This window comes from Bufo bufo, chromosome 1 (genome assembly GCF_905171765.1).
Source record: "Bufo bufo chromosome 1, aBufBuf1.1, whole genome shotgun sequence".
NCBI classification, from domain to species: Eukaryota; Metazoa; Chordata; class Amphibia; order Anura; family Bufonidae; genus Bufo; species Bufo bufo.
This window is the reverse complement of record NC_053389.1, coordinates 838,267,724-838,291,016: the sequence shown is the minus strand read 5'-3', so window position 1 is coordinate 838,291,016 and position 23,293 is coordinate 838,267,724. Positions and strand designations below refer to the sequence as shown.

The 23,293-nt window shown below is 49.3% G+C and overlaps 1 protein-coding gene across 3 annotated transcripts; it reads right to left on the bottom strand.

Annotated features, from left to right (window-relative positions):
- Positions 1 to 235: 235 nt before the first annotated feature.
- GIGYF1 (GRB10 interacting GYF protein 1) lies at positions 236 to 22,895 on the bottom strand. 3 transcript variants are annotated; one of them, XM_040415345.1, is made up of 26 exons: positions 22,082 to 22,895; positions 12,249 to 12,307; positions 11,607 to 11,659; positions 11,360 to 11,489; positions 11,179 to 11,274; positions 8,688 to 8,799; positions 8,495 to 8,603; positions 8,372 to 8,412; positions 8,095 to 8,298; positions 7,785 to 8,005; positions 7,587 to 7,707; positions 7,280 to 7,459; positions 7,054 to 7,193; positions 6,824 to 6,974; positions 6,573 to 6,739; positions 6,395 to 6,486; positions 6,108 to 6,203; positions 5,589 to 5,689; positions 5,429 to 5,511; positions 5,221 to 5,349; positions 4,978 to 5,148; positions 4,730 to 4,893; positions 4,417 to 4,565; positions 4,177 to 4,331; positions 3,756 to 3,885; positions 236 to 2,652 (listed from the first exon to the last, which is right to left on the bottom strand). In XM_040415345.1, the coding sequence occupies exons 3-26, from the start codon at positions 11,639 to 11,641 to the stop codon at positions 2,600 to 2,602; spliced, it is 3,030 nt and encodes a 1,009-aa protein (XP_040271279.1). In that variant the 5' UTR covers positions 11,642 to 11,659; positions 12,249 to 12,307; positions 22,082 to 22,895; the 3' UTR covers positions 236 to 2,599. The 3 variants fall into 3 exon arrangements, with proteins under 3 accessions (XP_040271279.1, XP_040271280.1, XP_040271281.1); XM_040415346.1 differs by having other exon boundaries at positions 8,095 to 8,271; XM_040415347.1 differs by lacking the exon at positions 6,108 to 6,203 and having other exon boundaries at positions 22,082 to 22,894.
- Positions 22,896 to 23,293: the final 398 nt, after the last annotated feature.

Here is a 23,293-nt window from a genome sequence, read left to right as displayed (position 1 = left end):
CAGGACTGAACCGATCCAGTCTTGTGGTTTTTACAGTGGCGGGATTACAAACAATTTCTGAGCGCGTAAAGCTAATTCCGTTCACTCCAACCTTTTTTTTTTTGTACTTTTTGTAATACTGAAATAAGGCAAAAATATCACAAAAACAGGAAGAAAAAAATAAAAAAAATTACGAGGAATTAACCAGGCAAAACAGCGGTAGAGTGTGAACGCATATGTACGCCCGTAGCATGTATGGGGCACAGCTCCCTGGATGACAGGCGGAGCCCCCGTCATGGGAGGGACGGAGCCTGGCACCTATAATACAGGAGCTGGGGGGGGGGGGGGGGGCAGATACGCTCAGCTGCCCGTGGTCTATATGTACGAGTGGGGGGAGGTGTAGGGGCCCCACCGTACGTACAGACATACACGGAGACGTTATATACACACATTATACATTCAGCACAATATACTTGTAAGCTGTACGAGAATTATACCCAACTATATACAACCCAGTGAGCGCGAGACCTCACTGTACACACCCCCAAAAAACAAGGGCACCAACTATATACAAGCCCCCAACACCCCACCCCCTCCCATGATAGCGGGTGCTTGGGGTGGGGGAAGGGGGACCAGGAGCAGTGGATTTGCTGGATACCAGCTCCTGCCCTAATACATTCTTGTGGTGAAGAGAAGCACGAAACCCACAGCAAACATCAGCGTCTTTTCTTTTAGGCAAAATTAGCGTTTGTTTTTTTTATCTTTTTCCTTTTGAAGTTCTATGTACATAGTAAGTTCCCATAAAGTTTGCAGGTTTTGAGGGGGGGGGGGGGGGAGGAGACATGGGGTCCCCCATCTCCCACCTCCGGGAAGTCCAAACAATGTCCAGCGACCATTAAACACTGCTTTGTCGGAGAGCACCTCCTTGAAGGGTTGATTTTTGATCCCCCCCCCCCAATTGGCGGTCCACAGTGGGTACAAATCTCTCGACTAGTCCACAGATCAACCCTTTAGCTTGTTAGGAGGTGGTGCTCCGGAAGTTCTCATGGGGACCCAACTGCTGGAGAAGCTCTTGAGGTGGCTTCACAGAGCTGGTCCCGTATGGTCCATAGAAGAAGGAGAACGTTGCGGTACGGGGAGTGGCGGAGAGCTGTGGTGTCAATATTAAGGCAACGGCACCATTCACACCCAAAAGTTTATCTGGTTCTTTGTCTTCTTTTCTTCCAGACCCTGGAGAAGACCTGGGCGTCTCCCCACGAGGGTCCCACCATCCAGTCATCTCCGCCATTGGTGTCCAGGTCAGGACGTGTGTAAACAAAAGCAGGATAAAAACATTAACCGAGGGTGGGGCGAACACAAAGATTCCACATTTCTGGGAGAACAGGGGGTAAGAACAGGTACCATGTCCCCAAAATAAAAAAATAAGTCACACATAGAAGGCAGGGTGCAAATCCTCCAAATAAACACTGAAAGGCCCAAAACTGGTGACCCGCCTTGTAAGAAACGTCCGGTGTGGTATGGGTGGCCGAGGGCCCCGAGAAGTCCTGGCACTCAGTAATGCTAACAGCGGCATGCCATCCTTCATGGGCATCTTAGTCTGAAAAGTAAGTGCATCCTTTGTATGAGGAAGGAAAAAAAAAAAAAAAAACTATTTTAACAGTTCCAAAAAATTCTTTTTTTTCTCATTTTTTTCCACTATTTTTGTAACAAAAAAATCACAACATTTTATCTGTGCAAAAAAATAACCATTAAAAATGCAGACCCCCCCCCCTTCAAAATTGCTAAGTGCATTCTTCAAGTTTTGATGGATTATCTCCCCTTCGACCCTCCCCAACACGACAGGGAACTCAAAGCAGAACGTTGTCATCTTGCGAGAAGCGCTGAAAACTTTTTTTTTTTTTTTTTTTTACTTTTCTTCATAGTTTTTTTTTTTTTTTTTTCTCGTCATTTTTTTAAACAAAATATATTTAGAAAAAAAAACAACATTTTGAGGAAAGTGTTTTTTGGCTGCATTTTTCTTTTCCCAAAATAATATATATATGTATATATATATATATATTTTTTTTTAACAGATCCGTTACCGGAATACTTCACTTTTTGATACAAAAAAAAAAAAAAAAAATGCAAAAAGAGGAAAAAAAACAAAAAAAAACAAAACAACCCCAAAGTCAGAAACTGTCAAGTTAAAAAAAAAAAAAAAAAAGTGAAAACAAAAAAAAATTTCTAATAAACAGTCGAAAGTCAATGAATCCAGTTTTCTCTCCTTTCTGGCTTTTTTTTTTTTATTTTCTTAAAGAAAAAAAAAAAGGAAAAGAAAAAAAAAAAAAAAAAAAAAAAGAAAATTAGATTTTTGATCAGTTTCTGTAAAGTGCATTTTTTTTTAAGGTGCTTTAAAATGAGTGCATTATGTTTAGGGGAGTGGGGGAAGGGAACAAACCGGGTGTAAGTCGCCCCCCCCCTCCTCCCTGGCTCTGGGCGGGATTACACACCCGCCCCCTCCATTTCCAAGTCTCTTCCCCACCTCGTGCAGAGGGAAGGGTAAAGTTTGCAGTGCAGTACAACTGCCGAAAAAAACCCGGCAGGGTTAAGTAAAGATGGCGTCAGAAGGAAGATGTACGCCTCAGTAGTCGTCAATAGCTTCCATCTCGTTTGGGGAGCCATGAAGGGAGTAACCTGGATGCAAAACACAATACAAATTATCAGCTTCCACTGGGCTACAAGGAACGGCAACTGACTTTTATCAAATGATTTTAGCTCAAAATGAGTCAAATGCAAATCGTAAAAATAAAAAAAAGCCTTTAATCTACTAACAGCCGCGTTAAAATGGGAAAAACCCTTTTCTATCCCATTATACACGGCTCGTTTCCATGGTTACAGACCACCCAGCAGTGGTGGTCGTGCTCACATACTATAGGAAAAAACATCAGGCCCTTGGGGGGGGGGGGGGGCAGGATGTCAGCTCTGCGACTGCCCCCCTCCTCTTCAGTCTGGCGACTGCTTTAACTGCTCATATCTCTGGTTAGGTAGCAGCTAGAGATATGGATATTCCAAACAATGCCAGAATGACAGCAATATCTGTAGTACAGGGGAAGATATCACTATTAGAAATCGGGATGCAGTAAATGCAGCTGAAAGTATGTTTTACCCGCGATTATTCCCTGCTCGATTTCTAACAGTAATATCTCCTCTGTCATTTTGAAATGTCAGCTTTCAAACAAGACCAGGCCTATGCTTCTAGCTGCTACCAATCAGGATATCAGCAGCTAAAGCAGCCCTCCGCCCACCACTTTCTGCCCGAGCTCAGAACAGAGCTGGGGGGACTGTTTTAGTGTGTGTGTGGGGGGGGACGGGGAATTATCCAGGAAATGATAATGATGACCTACCCTCATGATAGTTCATCATCATCATATCAGCGGGGGTCCAAGTCCCAGCACCCCTGCTGATATGATAAGCGATACAGGCTGCCAGCAGCTTTCCAAGGACAGCGCCGTACATCATATGATGGCAGCACTTGGTACTGCAGCTCAGCCCCATTGACTTAATTGGGGCTGAGCTGCAACTAGACCATGTGACCGATGTACGGTGATGTCACTGCCCTAGGGAGAGGCTGCAGCGTTCCTCTCCTAACAGCAGATCAGTGGGTGTCCCGAGTGTCGCAGATCGGATACTGATGACCTATCCTGAGGTTGAGTCATCTATATCTTTTCCTGAATAACCCCTTGAAGGGGTCATGTTCTCTGCAGACAGCAGGGGGCGCAAACACTCACAGTACCCACCTAGTATGCTGGGATCTGAATGTAACATTTGAATCCGCCTCTTCATCTTACTGCTCTGTATATCGTATCCGCTGCTTTGCTTGGAATTCTGGATTGGTGGAAACATGGAGGGCGCTAACCAGGAGGCTTCCTGCAGCAGAACAGAGATCAAATGTGAGGCGTCATGCTGTACACAGCGCAGCCCAGACTGACCGTACAAGTGACATCTCAAAAGGACACCGAGGATCTTTACAAGTACTTACTGTCCTGGTCTAGAAGTCTATCCAGTCACACAGACATCCTCTACATGCTATACAGCTCTCAGTATAGGGCGTTTGTGACAGTAAAGTCCAGGAAGGCTCAAGGCAGCATTGTGGAAGCAGCTTAGGTTGTGACTGGAGTACAAGGATGGTGCAGACCTGAGATGGCACCCCGGACTCACCTGCTGACGTTGGCTGGCTTTGTACTTTGCTCGACGTTCCAAAAACTGTTTAGCAAATTCTTTGGCTTCAAGTGTTTCCCCAAGACAGGAGCGGATATAATCGTGGACGTCATAAGGAGACTCCAGCTCCTTCAAGAAGGCCACCAATGTGGGGACTGTGAGAAGAGACGACAGGGTGTTAGGGCGAGAGGACTGGGGGGGGGTGGAGGCGTGGATATAGGGGGGCTGCTCCCATCTCACCGTCCAGGTTGTTGGATGTGTTCAGGATGTGTAACATCTGCTCGCACCACTGAGTGAACCCGTCTGACGGTTTAATTCCCTGCAGTAGCTTCAGAAGCTTCTCCTCGTCGTCCGTTTTTTTGCGCCGGGCGCTTGTGTTGTACGAGTCACTGAGGGACAGAGAGGAAGTTGAGGGTCACAGCGGGCCACGGTACTAAAGGAAACGTGTGATCATTTAAGAGCCGTGCACAGGACATGGGCTGTGATAGGGCTACACGGAGTATATTTCTCCCCCCGTCATGTCACAGTGCCTTACATAGTGGGCAGTACTCACGTCAGCGATGGGCTACTTCTGCTGTTCCTCAGGCCCCGGCTGCTTGACCCAGCTTTGACGCTTTCCTCCCAGGGACTCTTGTCCAGCCCACCCCACATAGAGCCCGAGTCAGATCCCCACTGAGAAGGTAAGATGGAGGAACCAGACATCCCAAGACCTCCATGCTAAGGAGAAGAAGGAAAAAAAAAAGTGAATCCATTGACAAAGTAGAGACCACCAGCGCCAGGCCTGGGGTCCACGCAACCCACCGTCCTCGATGACTGTGCCCTCTGCTTCAGCATCTGTCCCTCCCGCTCCTGCATTTCCAGCATGGCTTTCAGGGAGAGGCCTTTGCCATGAGCTGCCCACACAGGGCCAGAAGGTGACGACTGCCCACTTTGCTGGATCAGTTTCAGAAGCAGTTCCTGCTGTTGACGGCACTGAAAACAGAAGCAGGGTAAGGACCTTGGCGCAAGAACGACTCCAAGGGCCGCACAGAATGAAGAACGCACCTGCTTCCTCCTGTACATCTCCTCCTCATCCCGGCGCTTCTGCTCGTCCTGGCGCCGCTTCTCCTCCCTCCTCTTCCTCTCCTCCTCCTCTCTCTTGGCCCTGAGTTCTGCTTCTCTGCGTTCCTGCAACTGAACAAAACCTCCGGCGTGAATACAGACACCACACGCCATGCCGCCATCTCTTCAGCACTATGTGAAGACGCCTCACCTTCTGTTGCAGCTGCAGCTGCTCCAATATTGGCCCCTGAGATACGGCAGTCACTGGCAGGTCCCACAACGCGGAGTCCCCACCTAACAATGGACGATGAGAGGAGTCAGGATCACACAGCTCGAGGTCTACGGTGCATTGTACATAGGCTGTCACTTACCTGCTGTCGATGTGTTTGAGGTATTCAGATCCCATAAGGATCCAGTGTCTGGCACAGAGAGAGATCGGTTCATAGAGGGGAGGAGGGCAGAGTCGGAGCCCCTGCAGGAGGACACACAAAGTCACGATTTAATAGACACAGGCCCAGAACGATCAGCCAGGGAAAGGGAGGACAGTATAGGGAGAGGTAGGGATCACAGCAAGGGCCCCTCCACACTGCATGGCCGCCTTCTCTCTGAGTAGTACTTCTCCTCCCTTTTCTAGGGCATCTGATGGCCAAAACAACCAAGCACACAGTCTAGATCATGGCTGCGCTACGGCACGTGTCAGCTCTGAAGGGAATTAAAGGCAGCGGACTGACACGGCGCTGCTATGTAGCCTATGAGCTACCTTCAAGGGCACATGGTGCATGAAGATTACCCCCACATGCAGCGGATTCCCCACCTCTCAGTATCTACGTGCAGGAGGAGCTGTGCATGGTAATGGGTGTGACAGGACAATGGCGGAACGAGGACGCTACCTGGATTTTGAGGGGTTCAGTTGCTGGAGGAACAGTGCCAGCTGCTGCTGTTGCTGAGCGGTTAGATCACTGGCTTTCTGTGGAGAGTACTGCTGCCTGTGGGCAATACTGAACATTAGGTGCCTATGCTGCAGGAAGTAAAGGGGCACAGACAAGGGGGAGGGGGGAAGGTAACCAATGACAATAAGTGTGTGTGGTCAGGGGTGTTAAGATGAAGATGCAGGACAGGAAGACACAGAAAAAATAAAAAGGATGTCAGGTTGTAGGTCAAAGCAGAAGGGTGTTACCTGCTGATGAGCTGCAGCAAGTACCGATGTTGCATCTGCTGATACAAAGCTAATTCCTGCTGTTTTTTCAGGCACTGCTGATCAATGTTACCCTAGAAAACAGTAGAAGGTGCATTACTGACAAGCATCAGCTGGAGCCGCACCATCCTGAGTGCACACAGTCCATGAAAGCACTCACCAGCAGGGGCGGCGGGGATGGCCCTGGGGCAAAAGGTACACGACCCCACATCTTGATGACTTCTCCCAGAGGCTGAAAGCCCTCGTCACATCCTCTCTTCACCAAGAGTGACATAGTGAAATATCCCGCCTGGCACCACTCTGCCATCTCTTGGGTACTGAACGGACCTGTGGGTGAAGAAACGATAGGCCGGCGGTCAGAGGCTGGGATGCAGCAGAGTGACTAAGACAGCCGTTGTATGAAGCAGAGACCTTGGATCTCCCCCTGAGGGTCCTTGTAGAACCACTTCATGGCAGCCTCGTGGGACAGGGGCAGAGCAGCAGCACTATGAGAGAGAGTGGAGGAGAAGGCATCTTCTTCTAGGGAGGAATCTTGCAGGGAAGCCACCAATTTCTCAGCTTCCTAAGATACACACAGAGAAGATGTCGTGAGGGAGGGAAAGAAGTGGACAGCAATGTCCGCAGTGCTGGAGGAGACTTACCTGCTGGAGATGTTTCATGCCTTCATCCTCCTCCGGATCCCCCACAGAAAATTCAGTAGCAGCAACTGTGGGGGGAGATGGAGGGGTCGGCAGAGTGGAAAGTGGGGAGATTGAGGAAGGAGCAAATGGTCCCGGGTTACCTAGAGGTCAGGGACAAGACAGTAAAGGGTCATAAGTCTTCTCAAACATCTGCACTCACCCTAGCACAGGCATCCCACCCGCTGACCTTCTTCTATTGGGCACGGCTCAACCAAAGACACTTCTTCTCCATTGGTGGAGGAATCAGAGGCTTGCTCGCCCTCCACCTCCGTGTACATGCCTGTGGCCCACGCAGAATGGTTCTGCTCTGGAGATTTAGAGGGAGGTTCTTGCAGAGCATCTTCTAAAGGAATTGCCTGTTCATCACCTAAAGAAAGTGAATAAGTCAGAAACACCCTGTCCTGAAATACACTGTGCTGCAGGTGCATCCAGTTTTATCTGTGATTAGCTGAAATGCTCTGTGCCGCTGTTGACCCCTCTACTATATAACTTACTATTCAGTGCAGGCCTGTCTGCAGTCTCTTCTGTTCTCTCCTCTTCTTCTTCCTCCTCCTCTTCCTCCACTCCCTGGAACTCCAGCTCCTGCTCTTCCACAATGGTCTCTTTGGGGCTTTTCTAGAAGAAAGAGATGGAAGTAATGGTCCAGTCCCTGACAAGCCCACCCGACAGTGACCACCCAGCCATATTAATACCTTGAACGAAAAGAAGGCCCCGGAAGAATCAAAGGTTCCCATCTCGTCATCTTCATCCTCCATGCACCATTCAGGGAGCCCATCCCTGTCGTCTTCATGTGGGTTGTCACCGCCACGACCACTACTTCGTGGAGCTGCTCCAGACTCATCCCGCGCCATATCAAAGTCAAACTTCCGGCGCCGGTCGCTATGCTCCCTCCATCCTGCAGAACGTGGACCCTCTGAATAGCAAAATATGGGACACGTGAGCAAAACTGCTGAAAATGAAGCTGAAGGAAGAAGAAGGACGCCAGCAATCCACGGGACTGACCTGTGGTTCCTCCAGGGCTTGTAGATCGCCAGCGCTCATCTCTCCTGGACACAGCCAGCCTCCAGTTACCATCCTCATCCTCCTCTTGCCCATCACGCAGGGTGCGCCAGTTGTCACTGTCTGAACGGGCAAAATCTTTCCTAGATGGGCCTGCACTCTCCTCAAAGCCCGCACGCACTGCCGGAGGAATGGAAGAAACAAGAGCTTCAAGACTGGCTAGAAGAGAGCCGCAGAGCTACAGCGGAGGTCTCCGAGGATCGCGGGGCTCATTACCAACCTGCTTCCCTCCTGACGGGCTTCTCAAATCTTCTCTCCCCCCTGAAATAATAGCAGCCATTACAATGATTGTATCCCACCGACCAGGTACTCACTCACAGGGCAAGGTGAACAGCGCCCCCACCTGTCATCCCAGCTCTGGCTACGGTGAATCTCCCGACCTCCGCGGCCAAATCCAGGCTCTCCTTCATCCAGAGCGCGCTGGTAGACAGCGGCATCACCGCGACCGCGGCCTACCGGAGGCAGACAGTATCATCAGCACGGGGACACACATTTACACAATCCATCGTCTGATCAGTGGGGCCCTCGTCACTTACCTCGCCCACGTGCAGTGCCCCTGCCTCTGCTTACTCCACCTGGAGCCGGCGCCGATCCTTTACCCATCAGCCTCAGCACAGGAACGCTGTTTACTGACAGTGAAAAGTTCCTCTGCAGAAGAAAGAGGGAGAGATGAGAGGCGCGAAGAGGAGGGGGCAGGAGAGAGAGAGAGAGGGGGGAAGGGGCAGGAGAGAGAGAGGAAGGGGCAGGAGAGAGAGAGGAAGGGGCAGGAGAGAGAGAGGAAGGGGCAGGAGAGAGAGAGGAAGGGGCAGGAGAGAGAGAGGAAGGGGCGAGAGAGAGAGAGAGGGGAAGGTGCAGAGGAGAGAGAGGGGAAGGTGCAGAGGAGAGAGAGAGAGAGAGAGAGAGAGAGAGAGAGAGAGAGAGAGAGAGAGAGAGAGAGAGAGAGAGAGAGAGAGAGAGAGAGAGAGAGAGAGAGGAAGGGGCAGGAGAGAGAGGAAGGGGCAGGAGAGAGAGGGAGAGAGAGAGAGAGAGAGGGGAAGGGGAGAGAGAGAGGGGGGAAGGGGAGAGAGAGAGAGGAGAGAGAGGGAGAGAGAGAGAGAGGGAGAGAGGAAGGGGCAGGAGGAGAGAGGGAGAGAGGAAGGGGCAGGAGGGAGAGGGAGAGAGGAAGGGGCAGGAGGGAGAGGGAGAGAGGAAGGGGCAGGAGGGAGAGGGAGAGAGGAAGGGGCAGGAGGGAGAGGGAGAGAGGAAGGGGCAGGAGGGAGAGGGAGAGAGGAAGGGGCAGGAGGGAGAGGGAGAGAGGAAGGGGCAGGAGGGAGAGGGAGAGAGGAAGGGGCAGGAGGGAGAGGGAGAGAGGAAGGGGCAGGAGGGAGAGGGAGAGAGGAAGGGGCAGGAGGGAGAGGGAGAGAGGAAGGGGCAGGAGGGAGAGGGAGAGAGGAAGGGGCAGGAGGGAGAGGGAGAGAGGAAGGGGCAGGAGGGAGAGGGAGAGAGGAAGGGGCAGGAGGGAGAGAGGAAGGGGCAGGAGGGAGAGGGGAAGGGGCAGGAGGGAGAGGGGAAGGGGCAGGAGGGAGAGGGGAAGGGGCAGGAGGGAGAGAGGAAGGGGCAGGAGGGAGAGAGGAAGGGGCAGGAGGGAGAGAGGAAGGGGCAGGAGGGAGAGAGGAAGGGGCAGGAGGGAGAGAGGAAGGGGCAGGAGGGAGAGAGGAAGGGGCAGGAGGGAGAGAGGAAGGGGCAGGAGGGAGAGAGGAAGGGGCAGGAGGGAGAGAGGAAGGGGCAGGAGGGAGAGAGGAAGGGGCAGGAGGGAGAGAGGAAGGGGCAGGAGGGAGAGAGGAAGGGGCAGGAGGGAGAGAGGAAGGGGCAGGAGGGAGAGAGGAAGGGGCAGGAGGGAGAGAGGAAGGGGCAGGAGGGAGAGAGGAAGGGGCAGGAGGGAGAGAGGAAGGGGCAGGAGAGAGAGAGGAAGGGGCAGGAGAGAGAGAGGAAGGGGCAGGAGAGAGAGGAAGGGGCAGGAGAGAGAGGAAGGGGCAGGAGAGAGAGGAAGGGGCAGGGGAGAGAGGAAGGGGCAGGGGAGAGAGAGGAAGGGGCAGGGGAGAGAGAGGAAGGGGCAGGGGGGAGAGAGGAAGGGGCAGGGGAGAGAGAGGAAGGGGCAGGGGAGAGAGAGGAAGGGGCAGGGAGAGAGAGGAAGGGGCAGGGGAGAGAGAGGAAGGGGCAGGGGAGAGAGAGGAAGGGGCAGGGGAGAGAGAGGAAGGGGCAGGGGAGAGAGAGGAAGGGGCAGGGGAGAGAGAGGAAGGGGCAGGGGAGAGAGAGGAAGGGGCAGGGGAGAGAGAGGAAGGGGCAGGGGAGAGAGAGGAAGGGGCAGGGGAGAGAGAGGAAGGGGCAGGGGAGAGAGAGGAAGGGGCAGGGGAGAGAGAGGAAGGGGCAGGGGAGAGAGAGGAAGGGGCAGGGGAGAGAGAGGAAGGGGCAGGGGAGAGAGAGGAAGGGGCAGGGGAGAGAGAGGAAGGGGCAGGGGAGAGAGAGGAAGGGGCAGGGGAGAGAGAGGAAGGGGCAGGGGAGAGAGAGGAAGGGGCAGGGGAGAGAGAGGAGGGGGCAGGGGTGAGAGAGGAGGGGGCAGGGGGAAGAGAGAGGAGGGGGCAGGGGTAAGAGAGAGGAGGGGGCAGGGGGAAGAGAGAGGAGGGGGCAGGGGTAAGAGAGAGGAGGGGGCAGGGGTAAGAGAGAGGAGGGGGCAGGGGGAAGAGAGAGGAGGGGGAAGGGGAGAGAGAGGAGGGGGAAGGGGAGAGAGAGGAGGGGGCAGGGGGAAGAGAGAGGAGGGGGCAGGGGGAAGAGAGAGGAGGGGGCAGGGGGAAGAGAGAGGAGGGGGCAGGGGGAAGAGAGAGGAGGGGGCAGGGGGAAGAGAGAGGAGGGGGCAGGGGGAAGAGAGAGGAGGGGGCAGGGGGAAGAGAGAGGAGGGGGCAGGGGGAAGAGAGAGGAGGGGGCAGGGGCTAGAGAGGAGGGGGCAGTGGAGAGAGAGGAGGGGGCACTGAAGCAGCGCGGCACCGGTACCTGCTCCTCCTCTGTGAGAGGCAGAAGGGCGAGGGGCTGCAGCGGCTCCTCATTCAGGATGACAGCAAACTCCTTGTCTTGCATTTCCTCTGGGACCTGCAGAGAGACGGGGGAGGAGAGGCTCAATCCCCGGAGGTTACCGCAGCAGGACGCGGCACTGCTGCCAGGACGCGGCGCTTACCTTGTTCTCTTTTATATAAAGTGCCAACATCTCCTCTCGTCCGTAGCGATACTCCGCCAGTTTATACTTTGGCATAGCGGGGGAAGGAGGGGGGGAAGCAACGGAACCCCCACTGGATAGTGCGCGAAGCCTGGGGAGAGGAACAAGCTGGATTTAATAGACGTCACCGCTAGGGGGCACTACCAGTGCTGCGGAGGACCACTCCCCGCCTCCCCTATTACTGACGCACATGGTCACTGTCACTCACCATTCTGGCCCAAAATTTAGTGTTTCAGCAGCCATGATCTGAAGGAAAGGTACCTGAGAAAATAAAGGGAAGATGAGCCAAGAGCGAGCGGATCAGACCCCAACCCCCGACCCTTCTGCCATTACACCCTGACACTACATTCGTCTGATTGTCACCCATCGGTTATACCTAGGGGGGGGGGGGGGGGGGGGTCTGCCGGGAAAAATCATGGACTTATTGGGGGACGCAAAGCAGACGGTGTGTGAGGGGGGCCCAGATATATACATCACATGTCACCAAGGGGTTAATGGGGCGCACACCACTCCCTGGCACTGCCATCAGGGCAGGACCAGTCTGTGGCTATTCACTGACAGCAAGAAGAGATCATGAAAAGGACGAGGATCTATTAGAAAGTGACAGAACCTGAGGACGTGGGAACCCTGGATGAGCGGATACTGGTCATGTGACACGCCACGGAGCCGAGGTCCCAGCGGTCACGTGGTGCCGGACCATCTAGTGACGCGGGTGTTACTCCGGCGTGGTACTATTTATTAGCCCCTGTCTACACCCCTATTCTGAGGACACTCGGGGGGGATACACCCTTACGTCACATGGGCCAGAACGCGGTTGGCGCCAGGCTCCGCCCCCGCCATGTAGACGCACCTGTGTTTGGAATGCTCCGTCAGCGATCTCTGTTCATGGGATGAAATTACCAACCGAACCTGAAATAAGAGAGAACTTCAATGAGAGGGGTGAATACAGCCTGACCAGCAGGGGGAGCAGTGCCCAGGACACAGACAGGGGGCGAGCACAGCCATAAAAGGGGTTAATGATAGCTGGGGGCAGGAGAAGCGTGTGCTCAGGAAACCCTAAATCTGCAGAGTGCACCCCCACACCAGGGGCCGCGTAACACCTGAACACACAGCACAGCGAGTGCAGCTCTGGAGTATAATACAGGATGTAACTCAGGGTAAGTAATGTAATGTACACAGTGACTCCACCAGCAGAATAGTGAGTGCAGCTCTGGAGTATAATACAGGATGTAACTCAGGGTAAGTAATGTAATGTACACAGTGACTCCACCAGCAGAATAGTGAGTGCAGCTCTGGAGTATAATACAGGATGTAACTCAGGGTAAGTAATGTAATGTACACAGTGACTCCACCAGCAGAATAGTGAGTGCAGCTCTGGAGTATAATACAGGATGTAACTCAGGGTAAGTAATGTAATGTACACAGTGACTCCACCAGCAGAATAGTGAGTGCAGCTCTGGAGTATAATACAGGATGTAACTCAGGGTAAGTAATGTAATGTACACAGTGACTCCACCAGCAGAATAGCGAGTGCAGCTCTGGAGTATAATACAGGATGTAACTCAGGGTAAGTAATGTAATGTACACAGTGACTCCACCAGCAGAATAGTGAGTGCAGCTCTGGAGAATAATACAGGATGTAACTCAGGATCAGTACAGGATAAGTAATGTATGTACACAGTGACTGCACCAGCAGAATAGTGAGTGCAGCTCTGTAGTATAATACAGGATGTAACTCAGGATCAGTACAGGAGAAGTAATGTATGTACACAGTGACTCCACCAGCAGAATAGTGAGTGCAGCTCTGGAGTATAATACAGGATGTAACTCAGGATCAGTACAGGATAAGTAATGTATGTACACAGTGACTGCACCAGCAGAATAGTGAGTGCAGCTCTGGAGTATAACACAGGATAAGTAATGTATGTACACAGTGACTCCACCAGCAGAATAGTGAGTGCAGCTCTGGAGTATAATACAGGATGTAACTCAGGATCAGTACAGGATAAGTAATGTATGTACACAGTGACTGCACCAGCAGAATAGTGAGTTCAGCTCTGGAGTATAATACAGGATGTAACTCAGGATCAGTACAGGAGAAGTAATGTATGTACACAGTGACTGCACCAGCAGAATAGTGAGTGCAGCTCTGAAGTATAATACAGGATGTAACTCAGGATCAGTACAGGATAAGTAATGTATGTACACAGTGACTGCACCAGCAGAATAGTGAGTTCAGCTCTGGAGTATAATACAGGATGTAACTCAGGATCAGTACAGGATAAGTAATGTATGTACACAGTGACTGCACCAGCAGAATAGTGAGTGCAGCTCTGGAGTATAATACAGGATGTAACTCAGGATCAGTACAGGATAAGTAATGTATGTACACAGTGACTGCACCAGCAGAATAGGGAGTGCAGCTCTGGAGTATAATACAGGATGTAACTCAGGATCAGTACAGGATAAATAATGTATGTACACAGTGACTGCACCAGCAGAATAGTGAGTTCAGCTCTGGAGTATAATACAGGATGTAACTCAGGATCAGTACAGGATAAGTAATGTATGTACACAGTGACTGCACCAGCAGAATAGGGAGTGCAGCTCTGGAGTATAATACAGGATGTAACTCAGGATCAGTACAGGATAAATAATGTATGTACACAGTGACTGCACCAGCAGAATAGTGAGTTCAGCTCTGGAGTATAATACAGGATGTAACTCAGGATCAGTACAGGATAAGTAATGTATGTACACAGTGACTGCACCAGCAGAATAGTAAGTGCAGCTCTGGAGTATAATACAGGATGTAACTCAGGGTCAGTACAGGATAAGTAATGTATGTACACAGTGACTGCACCAGCAGAATAGTAAGTGCAGCTCTGGAGTATAATACAGGATGTAACTCAGGACCAGTACAGGATAAGTAATGTATGTACACAGTGACTGCACCAGCAGAATAGTGAGTGCAGCTCTGGAGTATAATACAGGATGTAACTCAGGATCAGTACAGGATAAGTAATGTATGTACACAGTGACTGCTCCAGCAGAATAGTGAGTGCAGCTCTGGAGTATAATACAGGATGTAACTCAGGATCAGTACAGGATAAGTAATGTATGTGCACAGTGACTGCACCAGCAGAATAGTGAGTGCAGCTCTGGAGTATAATACAGGATGTAACTCAGGATCAGTACAGGATAAGTAATGTATGTACACAGTGACTGCACCAGCAGAATAGTGAGTGCAGCTCTGAAGTATAATACAGGATGTACCTCAGGATCAGTACAGGATAAGTAATGTATGTACACAGTGACTGCACCAGCAGAATAGTGAGTGCAGCTCTGGAGTATAATACAGGATGTAACTCAGGATCAGTACAGGATAAGTAATGTATGTACACAGTGACTGCACCAGCAGAATAGTGAGTGCAGCTCTGGAGTATAATACAGGATGTAACTCAGGATCAGTACAGGATAAGTAATGTATGTACACAGTGACTGCACCAGCAGAATAGTGAGTGCAGCTCTGGAGTATAATACAGGATGTACCTCAAGATCAGTACAGGATAAGTAATGTATGTACACAGTGACTGCACCAGCAGAATAGTGAGTGCAGCTCTGGAGTATAATACAGGATGTACCTCAGGATCAGTACAGGATAAGTAATGTATGTACACAGTGACTGCACCAGCAGAATAGTGAGTGCAGCTCTGGAGTATAATACAGGATAAGTAATGTATGTACACAGTGACTGCACCAGCAGAATAATGAGTGCAGCTCTGGAGTATAATACAGGATAAGTAATGTATGTACACAGTGACTGCACCAGCAGAATAGTGAGTGCAGCTCTGGAGTATAATACAGGATGTACCTCAGGATCAGTACAGGATAAGTAATGTATGTACACAGTGACTGCACCAGCAGAATAGTGAGTGCAGCTCTGGAGTATAATACAGGATAAGTAATGTATGTACACAGTGACTGCACCAGCAGAATAATGAGTGCAGCTCTGGAGTATAATACAGGATAAGTAATGTATGTACACAGTGACTGCACCAGCAGAATAGTGAGTGCAGCTCTGGAGTATAATACAGGATGTAACTCAGGATCAGTACAGGATAAGTAATGTATGTACACAGTGACTGCACCAGCAGAATAGTGAGTGCAGCTCTGGAGTATAATACAGGATGTAACTCAGGGTCAGTACAGGATAAGTAATGTATGTACACAGTGACTGCACCAGCAGAATAGTGAGTGCAGCTCTGGAGTATAATACAGGATGTAACTCAGGATCAGTACAGGATAAGTAATGTATGTACACAGTGACTGCACCAGCAGAATAGTGAGTGCAGCTCTGGAGTATAATACAGGATGTAACTCAGGGTCAGTACAGGATAAGTAATGTATGTACACAGTGACTGCACCAGCAGAATAGTGAGTGCAGCTCTGGAGTATAATACAGGATGTAACTCAGGATCAGTACAGGATAAGTAATGTATGTACACAGTGACTGCACCAGCAGAATAGTAAGTGCAGCTCTGGAGTATAATACAGGATGTAACTCAGGGTCAGTACAGGATAAGTAATGTATGTACACAGTGACTGCACCAGCAGAATAGTGAGTGCAGCTCTGGAGTATAATACAGGATGTAACTCAGGATCAGTACAGGATAAGTAATGTATGTACACAGTGACTGCACCAGCAGAATAGTGAGTGCAGCTCTGGAGAGTAATGCAGGATGTAACTCAGGATCAGTACAGGATAAGTAATGTATGTACACAGTGACTGCACCAGCAGAATAGTGAGTGCAGCTCTGGAGTATAATACAGGATGTAACTCAGGATCAGTACAGGATAAGTAATGTATGTACACAGTGACTGCACCAGCAGAATAGTGAGTGCAGCTCTGGAGTATAATACAGGATGTAACTCAGGATCAGTACAGGATAAGTAATGTATGTACACAGTGACTGCACCAGCAGAATAGTGAGTGCAGCTCTGGAGTATAACACAGGATAAGTAATGTATGTACACAGTGACTCCACCAGCAGAATAGTGAGTGCAGCTCTGGAGTATAATACAGGATGTAACTCAGGATCAGTACAGGATAAGTAATGTATGTACACAGTGACTGCACCAGCAGAATAGTGAGTTCAGCTCTGGAGTATAATACAGGATGTAACTCAGGATCAGTACAGGAGAAGTAATGTATGTACACAGTGACTGCACCAGCAGAATAGTGAGTGCAGCTCTGAAGTATAATACAGGATGTAACTCAGGATCAGTACAGGATAAGTAATGTATGTACACAGTGACTGCACCAGCAGAATAGTGAGTTCAGCTCTGGAGTATAATACAGGATGTAACTCAGGATCAGTACAGGATAAGTAATGTATGTACACAGTGACTGCACCAGCAGAATAGTGAGTGCAGCTCTGGAGTATAATACAGGATGTAACTCAGGATCAGTACAGGATAAGTAATGTATGTACACAGTGACTGCACCAGCAGAATAGGGAGTGCAGCTCTGGAGTATAATACAGGATGTAACTCAGGATCAGTACAGGATAAGTAATGTATGTACACAGTGACTGCACCAGCAGAATAGGGAGTGCAGCTCTGGAGTATAATACAGGATGTAACTCAGGATCAGTACAGGATAAATAATGTATGTACACAGTGACTGCACCAGCAGAATAGTGAGTTCAGCTCTGGAGTATAATACAGGATGTAACTCAGGATCAGTACAGGATAAGTAATGTATGTACACAGTGACTGCACCAGCAGAATAGTAAGTGCAGCTCTGGAGTATAATACAGGATGTAACTCAGGGTCAGTACAGGATAAGTAATGTATGTACACAGTGACTGCACCAGCAGAATAGTGAGTGCAGCTCTGGAGTATAATACAGGACGTAACTCAGGATCAGTACAGGATAAGTAATGTATGTACACAGTGACTGCTCCAGCAGAATAGTGAGTGCAGCTCTGGAGTATAATACAGGATGTAACTCAGGATCAGTACAGGATAAGTAATGTATGTACACAGTGACTGCACCAGCAGAATAGTGAGTGCAGCTCTGAAGTATAATACAGGATGTACCTCAGGATCAGTACAGGATAAGTAATGTATGTACACAGTGACTGCACCAGCAGAATAGTGAGTGCAGCTCTGGAGTATAATACAGGATGTAACTCAGGATCAGTACAGGATAAGTAATGTATGTACACAGTGACTGCACCAGCAGAATAGTGAGTGCAGCTCTGGAGTATAATACAGGATGTAACTCAGGATCAGTACAGGATAAGTAATGTATGTACACAGTGACTGCACCAGCAGAATAGTGAGTGCAGCTCTGGAGTATAATACAGGATGTACCTCAAGATCAGTACAGGATAAGTAATGTATGTACACAGTGACTGCACCAGCAGAATAGTGAGTGCAGCTCTGGAGTATAATACAGGATGTACCTCAGGATCAGTACAGGATAAGTAATGTATGTACACAGTGACTGCACCAGCAGAATAGTGAGTGCAGCTCTGGAGTATAATACAGGATAAGTAATGTATGTACACAGTGACTGCACCAGCAGAATAATGAGTGCAGCTCTGGAGTATAATACAGGATAAGTAATGTATGTACACAGTGACTGCACCAGCAGAATAGTGAGTGCAGCTCTGGAGTATAATACAGGATGTAACTCAGGATCAGTACAGGATAAGTAATGTATGTACACAGTGACTGCACCAGCAGAATAGTGAGTGCAGCTCTGGAGTATAATACAGGATGTAACTCAGGATCAGTACAGGATAAGTAATGTATGTACACAGTGACTGCACCAGCAGAATAGTGAGTGCAGCTCTGGAGTATAATACAGGATAAGTAATGTATGTACACAGTGACTGCACCAGCAGAATAATGAGTGCAGCTCTGGAGTATAATACAGGATAAGTAATGTATGTACACAGTGACTGCACCAGCAGAATAGTGAGTGCAGCTCTGGAGTATAATACAGGATGTAACTCAGGATCAGTACAGGATAAGTAATGTATGTACACAGTGACTGCACCAGCAGAATAGTGAGTGCAGCTCTGGAGTATAATACAGGATGTAACTCAGGGTCAGTACAGGATAAGTAATGTATGTACACAGTGACTGCACCAGCAGAATAGTGAGTGCAGCTCTGGAGTATAATACAGGATGTAACTCAGGATCAGTACAGGATAAGTAATGTATGTACACAGTGACTGCACCAGCAGAATAGTGAGTGCAGCTCTGGAGTATAATACAGGATGTAACTCATGATCAGTACAGGATAAGTAATGTATGTTCACAGTGACTGCACCAGCAGAATAGTGAGTGCAGCTCTGGAGTATAATACAGGATGTAACTCAGGATCAGTACAGGATAAGTAATGTATGTACACAGTGACTGCACCAGCAGAATAGTGAGTGCAGCTCTGGAGTATAATACAGGATGTAACTGAGGATCAGTACAGGATAAGTAATGTATGTACACAGTGACTGCACCAGCAGAATAGTTAGTGCAGCTCTGGAGTATAATACAGGATGTAACTCAGGATCAGTACAGTATAAGTAATGTATGTACACAGTGACTGCACCAGCAGAATAGTGAGTGCAGCTCTGGAGTATAATACAGGATGTAACTCAGGATCAGTACAGTATAAGTAATGTATGTACACAGTGACTGCACCAGCAGAATAGTAAGTGCAGCTCTGGAGTATAATACAGGATGTAACTCAGGGTCAGTACAGGATAAGTAATGTATGTACACAGTGACTGCACCAGCAGAATAGTGAGTGCAGCTCTGGAGTATAATACAGGATGTAACTCAGGATCAGTACAGGATAAGTAATGTATGTACACAGTGACTGCACCAGCAGAATAGTGAGTGCAGCTCTGGAGTATAATACAGGATAAGTAATGTATGTACACAGTGACTGCACCAGCAGAATAATGAGTGCAGCTCTGGAGTATAATACAGGATAAGTAATGTATGTACACAGTGACTGCACCAGCAGAATAGTGAGTGCAGCTCTGGAGTATAATACAGGATGTAACTCAGGATCAGTACAGGATAAGTAATGTATGTACACAGTGACTGCACCAGCAGAATAGTGAGTGCAGCTCTGGAGTATAATACAGGATGTAACTCAGGGTCAGTACAGGATAAGTAATGTATGTACACAGTGACTGCACCAGCAGAATAGTGAGTGCAGCTCGGGAGTATAATACAGGATGTAACTCAGGATCAGTACAAGATAAGTAATGTATGTACACAGTGACTGCACCAGCAGAATAGTAAGTGCAGCTCTGGAGTATAATACAGGATGTAACTCAGGGTCAGTACAGGATAAGTAATGTATGTACACAGTGACTGCACCAGCAGAATAGTGAGTGCAGCTCTGGAGTATAATACAGGATATAACTCAGGATCAGTACAGGATAAGTAATGTATGTACAAAGTGACTGCACCAGCAGAATAGTGAGTGCAGCTATGGAGTATAATACAGGATGTAACTCAGGATCAGTACAGGATAAGTAATGTATGCACACAGTGACTGCACCAGCAGAATAGTGAGTGCAGCTCTGGAGTATAATACAGGATGTAACTCAGGATCAGTACAGGATAAGTAATGTATGTACACAGTGACTGCACCAGCAGAATAGTAAGTGCAGCTCTGGAGTATAATACAGGATGTAACTCAGGATCAGTACAGGATAAGTAATGTATGTACACAGTGACTGTACCAGCAGAATAGTGAGTGCAGCTCTGGAGTATAATACAGGATGTAACTCAGGATCAGTACAGGATAAGTAATGTATGTACACAGTGACTGCACCAGCAGAATAGTGAGTGCAGCTCTGGAGTATAATACAGGATGTAACTCAGGATCAGTACAGGATAAGTAATGTATGTACACAGTGACTGCACCAGCAGAATAGTAAGTGCAGCTCTGGAGTATAATACAGGATGTAACTCAGGATCAGTACAGGATAAGTAATGTATGTACACAGTGACTGCACCAGCAGAATAGTGAGTGCAGCTCTGGAGTATAATACAGGATGTAACTCAGGATCAGTACAGGATAAGTAATGTATGTACACAGTGACTGCACCAGCAGAATAGTAAGTGCAGCTCTGGAGTATAATGCAGGATGTAACTCAGGATCCGTACAGGATAAGTAATGTATGTACACAGTGACTGCACCAGCAGAATAGTGAGTGCAGCTCTGGAGTATAATACAGGATGTAACTCAGGGTCAGTACAGGATAAGTAATGTATGTACACAGTGACTGCACCAGCAGAATAGTGAGTGCAGCTCTGGAGTATAATACAGGATGTAACTCAGGATCAGTACAGGATAAGTAATGTATGTACACAGTGACTGCACCAGCAGAATAGTAAGTGCAGCTCTGGAGTATAATGCAGGATGTAACTCAGGATCAGTACAGGATAAGTAATGTATGTACACAGTGACTGCACCAGCAGAATAGTGAGTGCAGCTCTGGAGTATAATACAGGATAAGTAATGTATGTACACAGTGACTGCACCAGCAGAATAGTGAGTGCAGCTCTGGAGTATAATACAGGATGTAACTCAGGATCAGTACAGGATAAGTAATGTATGTACACAGTGACTGCACCAGCAGAATAGTAAGTGCAGCTCTGGAGTATAATACAGGATGTAACTCAGGGTCAGTACAGGATAAGTAATGTATGTACACAGTGACTGCACCAGCAGAATAGTAAGTGCAGCTCTGGAGTATAATACAGGATGTAACTCAGGATCAGTACAGGATAAGTAATGTATGTACACAGTGACTGCACCAGCAGAATAGTAAGTGCAGCTCTGGAGTATAATGCAGGATGTAACTCAGGGTCAGTACAGGATAAGTAATGTATGTACACAGTGACTGCACCAGCAGAATAGTAAGTGCAGCTCTGGAGTATAATACAGGATGTAACTCAGGATCAGTACAGGATAAGTAATGTATGTACACAGTGACTGCACCAGCAGAATAGTGAGTGCAGCTCTGGAGTATAATACAGGATGTAACTCAGGATCAGTACAGGATAAGTAATGTATGTACACAGTGACTGCACCAGCAGAATAGTGAGTGCAGCTCTGGAGTATAATGCAGGATGTAACTCAGGATCAGTACATAGGTGTACAGAACTTATTACCGGTTCTCAGGCAGAGGTCACAATAATGCCTGTACCAGTATCAGGTACTGTTACCAGACTGGTGGGACCCCACTTCACTGGCACTCCCTGTGGATCATTAGGAAATGTCAGAACGCTCCCGGGGTCGTCTCATGACAAACGTGCAGCCCCTGTTCACAGAATGAGATGCGTCTGTTTGGCAGGTGTCCCCGCTAATAACAAGAGTGGGGCCCCATGTTTCCCAGTCTGAAAAGAAACATCCCACACAGCAAAAGCATCCTAAAGATCATGAGCACCCACTGGGGGCCCCAACAGGAAGGAGGGTGACACAACTGGGAGCGCCCACAGGGGACTGACACACTAACAACCCCCAACACATACCACATAACGGACACCATGTATCCTATATCACAGTAACCTCCCCCACTGCACACATTGTGACTGATACACTGTAACACCCCCCATTACACAGACACTCAGGTGGACACTTGCCTTCCACTAGGACGCCCTGTGGTCTCGGCAGCGTGCAGCCCTCTCTCGGCGGTGCGTTGGTGGCGCCTGCGCTCCTCGGTAACGCCCCGGCGGATGCTGCGGTCAGTCCTCTTCTTGCAGCATTAACTCTAAGGAGTGATTGTGGGGCCCGGAGTCTGTATAGATGGGTCTATAGGTCCGTGCCTATAGTCTATAGTGGACTCCTCGCTGATTAGAAGGTCCCCCGGTTCTATGGCTGACCCTTCTGCTCAATGTAAACATGTACCCGGAGGTGGCGTCAACATACGTGCCCCCGGATCTATATATATATATATGCTATATACTGGTAGTACTGGCTGTACAGCTGCGTCAGGCCTGCAAGGGGCACCCCGGATGGCAGCCGCGGGCCCTGGATGCAGGATCTCTATATAGTACTGCTCAACCGCTATATACCTGCTGACGTGTGTGTGTCTATAGGTCCCCCCTCTGTATATAGGGGATCTCCTGTGTGTAGGGGTCGTCCTCTGTATATGGGGGATCTCCTGTGTAGGGGTCTATTTAGGGGGCTATCCTCCCCTCTGTATAGGTCTATATACAGGGGATCTCCTGTGTAGGGCTCTAACTGTTGTGTATATAGGGGCTATCCTCCCCTCTGTATATAGGGGATCTTCTGTGTAGGGGTCGTCCTCTGTATACAGGGCTATCCTCCCCTCTGTATATACGGGGTCTCCTGTGTAGGGCTCTTCCTCTGTATATGGCGGCTATCCTCCCCTCTGTATATACGGGGTCTCCTGTGTAGGGCTCTTCCTCTGTATATGGCGGCTATCCTCCCCTCTGTATATACGGGGTCTCCTGTGTAGGGCTCTTCCTCTGTATATGGCGGCTATCCTCCCCTCTGTATAGGTCTATATACAGGGGATCTCCTGTGTGTAGGGGTCTATTTAGGGGCTATGCTCCCCTCTGTATATACGGGGTCGTCCTCTGTATACAGGGCTATCCTCCCCTCTTTATATACAGGGGATCTCGCGTGTAGGGGTCGTCCTCTGTATATGGCGGCTATCCTCCCCTCGGTACGGGTCCTCTCCACAGCAGTACAGACGGGCTCCCCGGTAGGCCCCAGGCCTGGTCTCCGCGGACGGGGCAGTGCTGGGCCCCAGGCCCCGGCGCACTCCTCCGGCCTCCTCTCCCTGCTGGTTCAGCCCGTGGACCCCGCGTCCGCCGTAGTCTCGGGGC

Bases quoted from the DNA above. Each gene is read 5' to 3' on its own strand.
- GIGYF1 (XM_040415345.1), bottom strand. From the start codon at position 11,641: ATGGCTGCTGAAACACTAAATTTTGGGCCAGAATG. The intron at 8,299-8,371 runs GTTGGTAATGAG...CCAGTCTTGAAG, and splicing joins GCCCGTCAGGAGGGAAGCAG to CTCTTGTTTCTTCCATTCCT. The intron at 2,653-3,755 runs GTGGGTACTGTG...TTTTGCATCCAG, and splicing joins TTCAGATCCCAGCATACTAG to GTTACTCCCTTCATGGCTCC.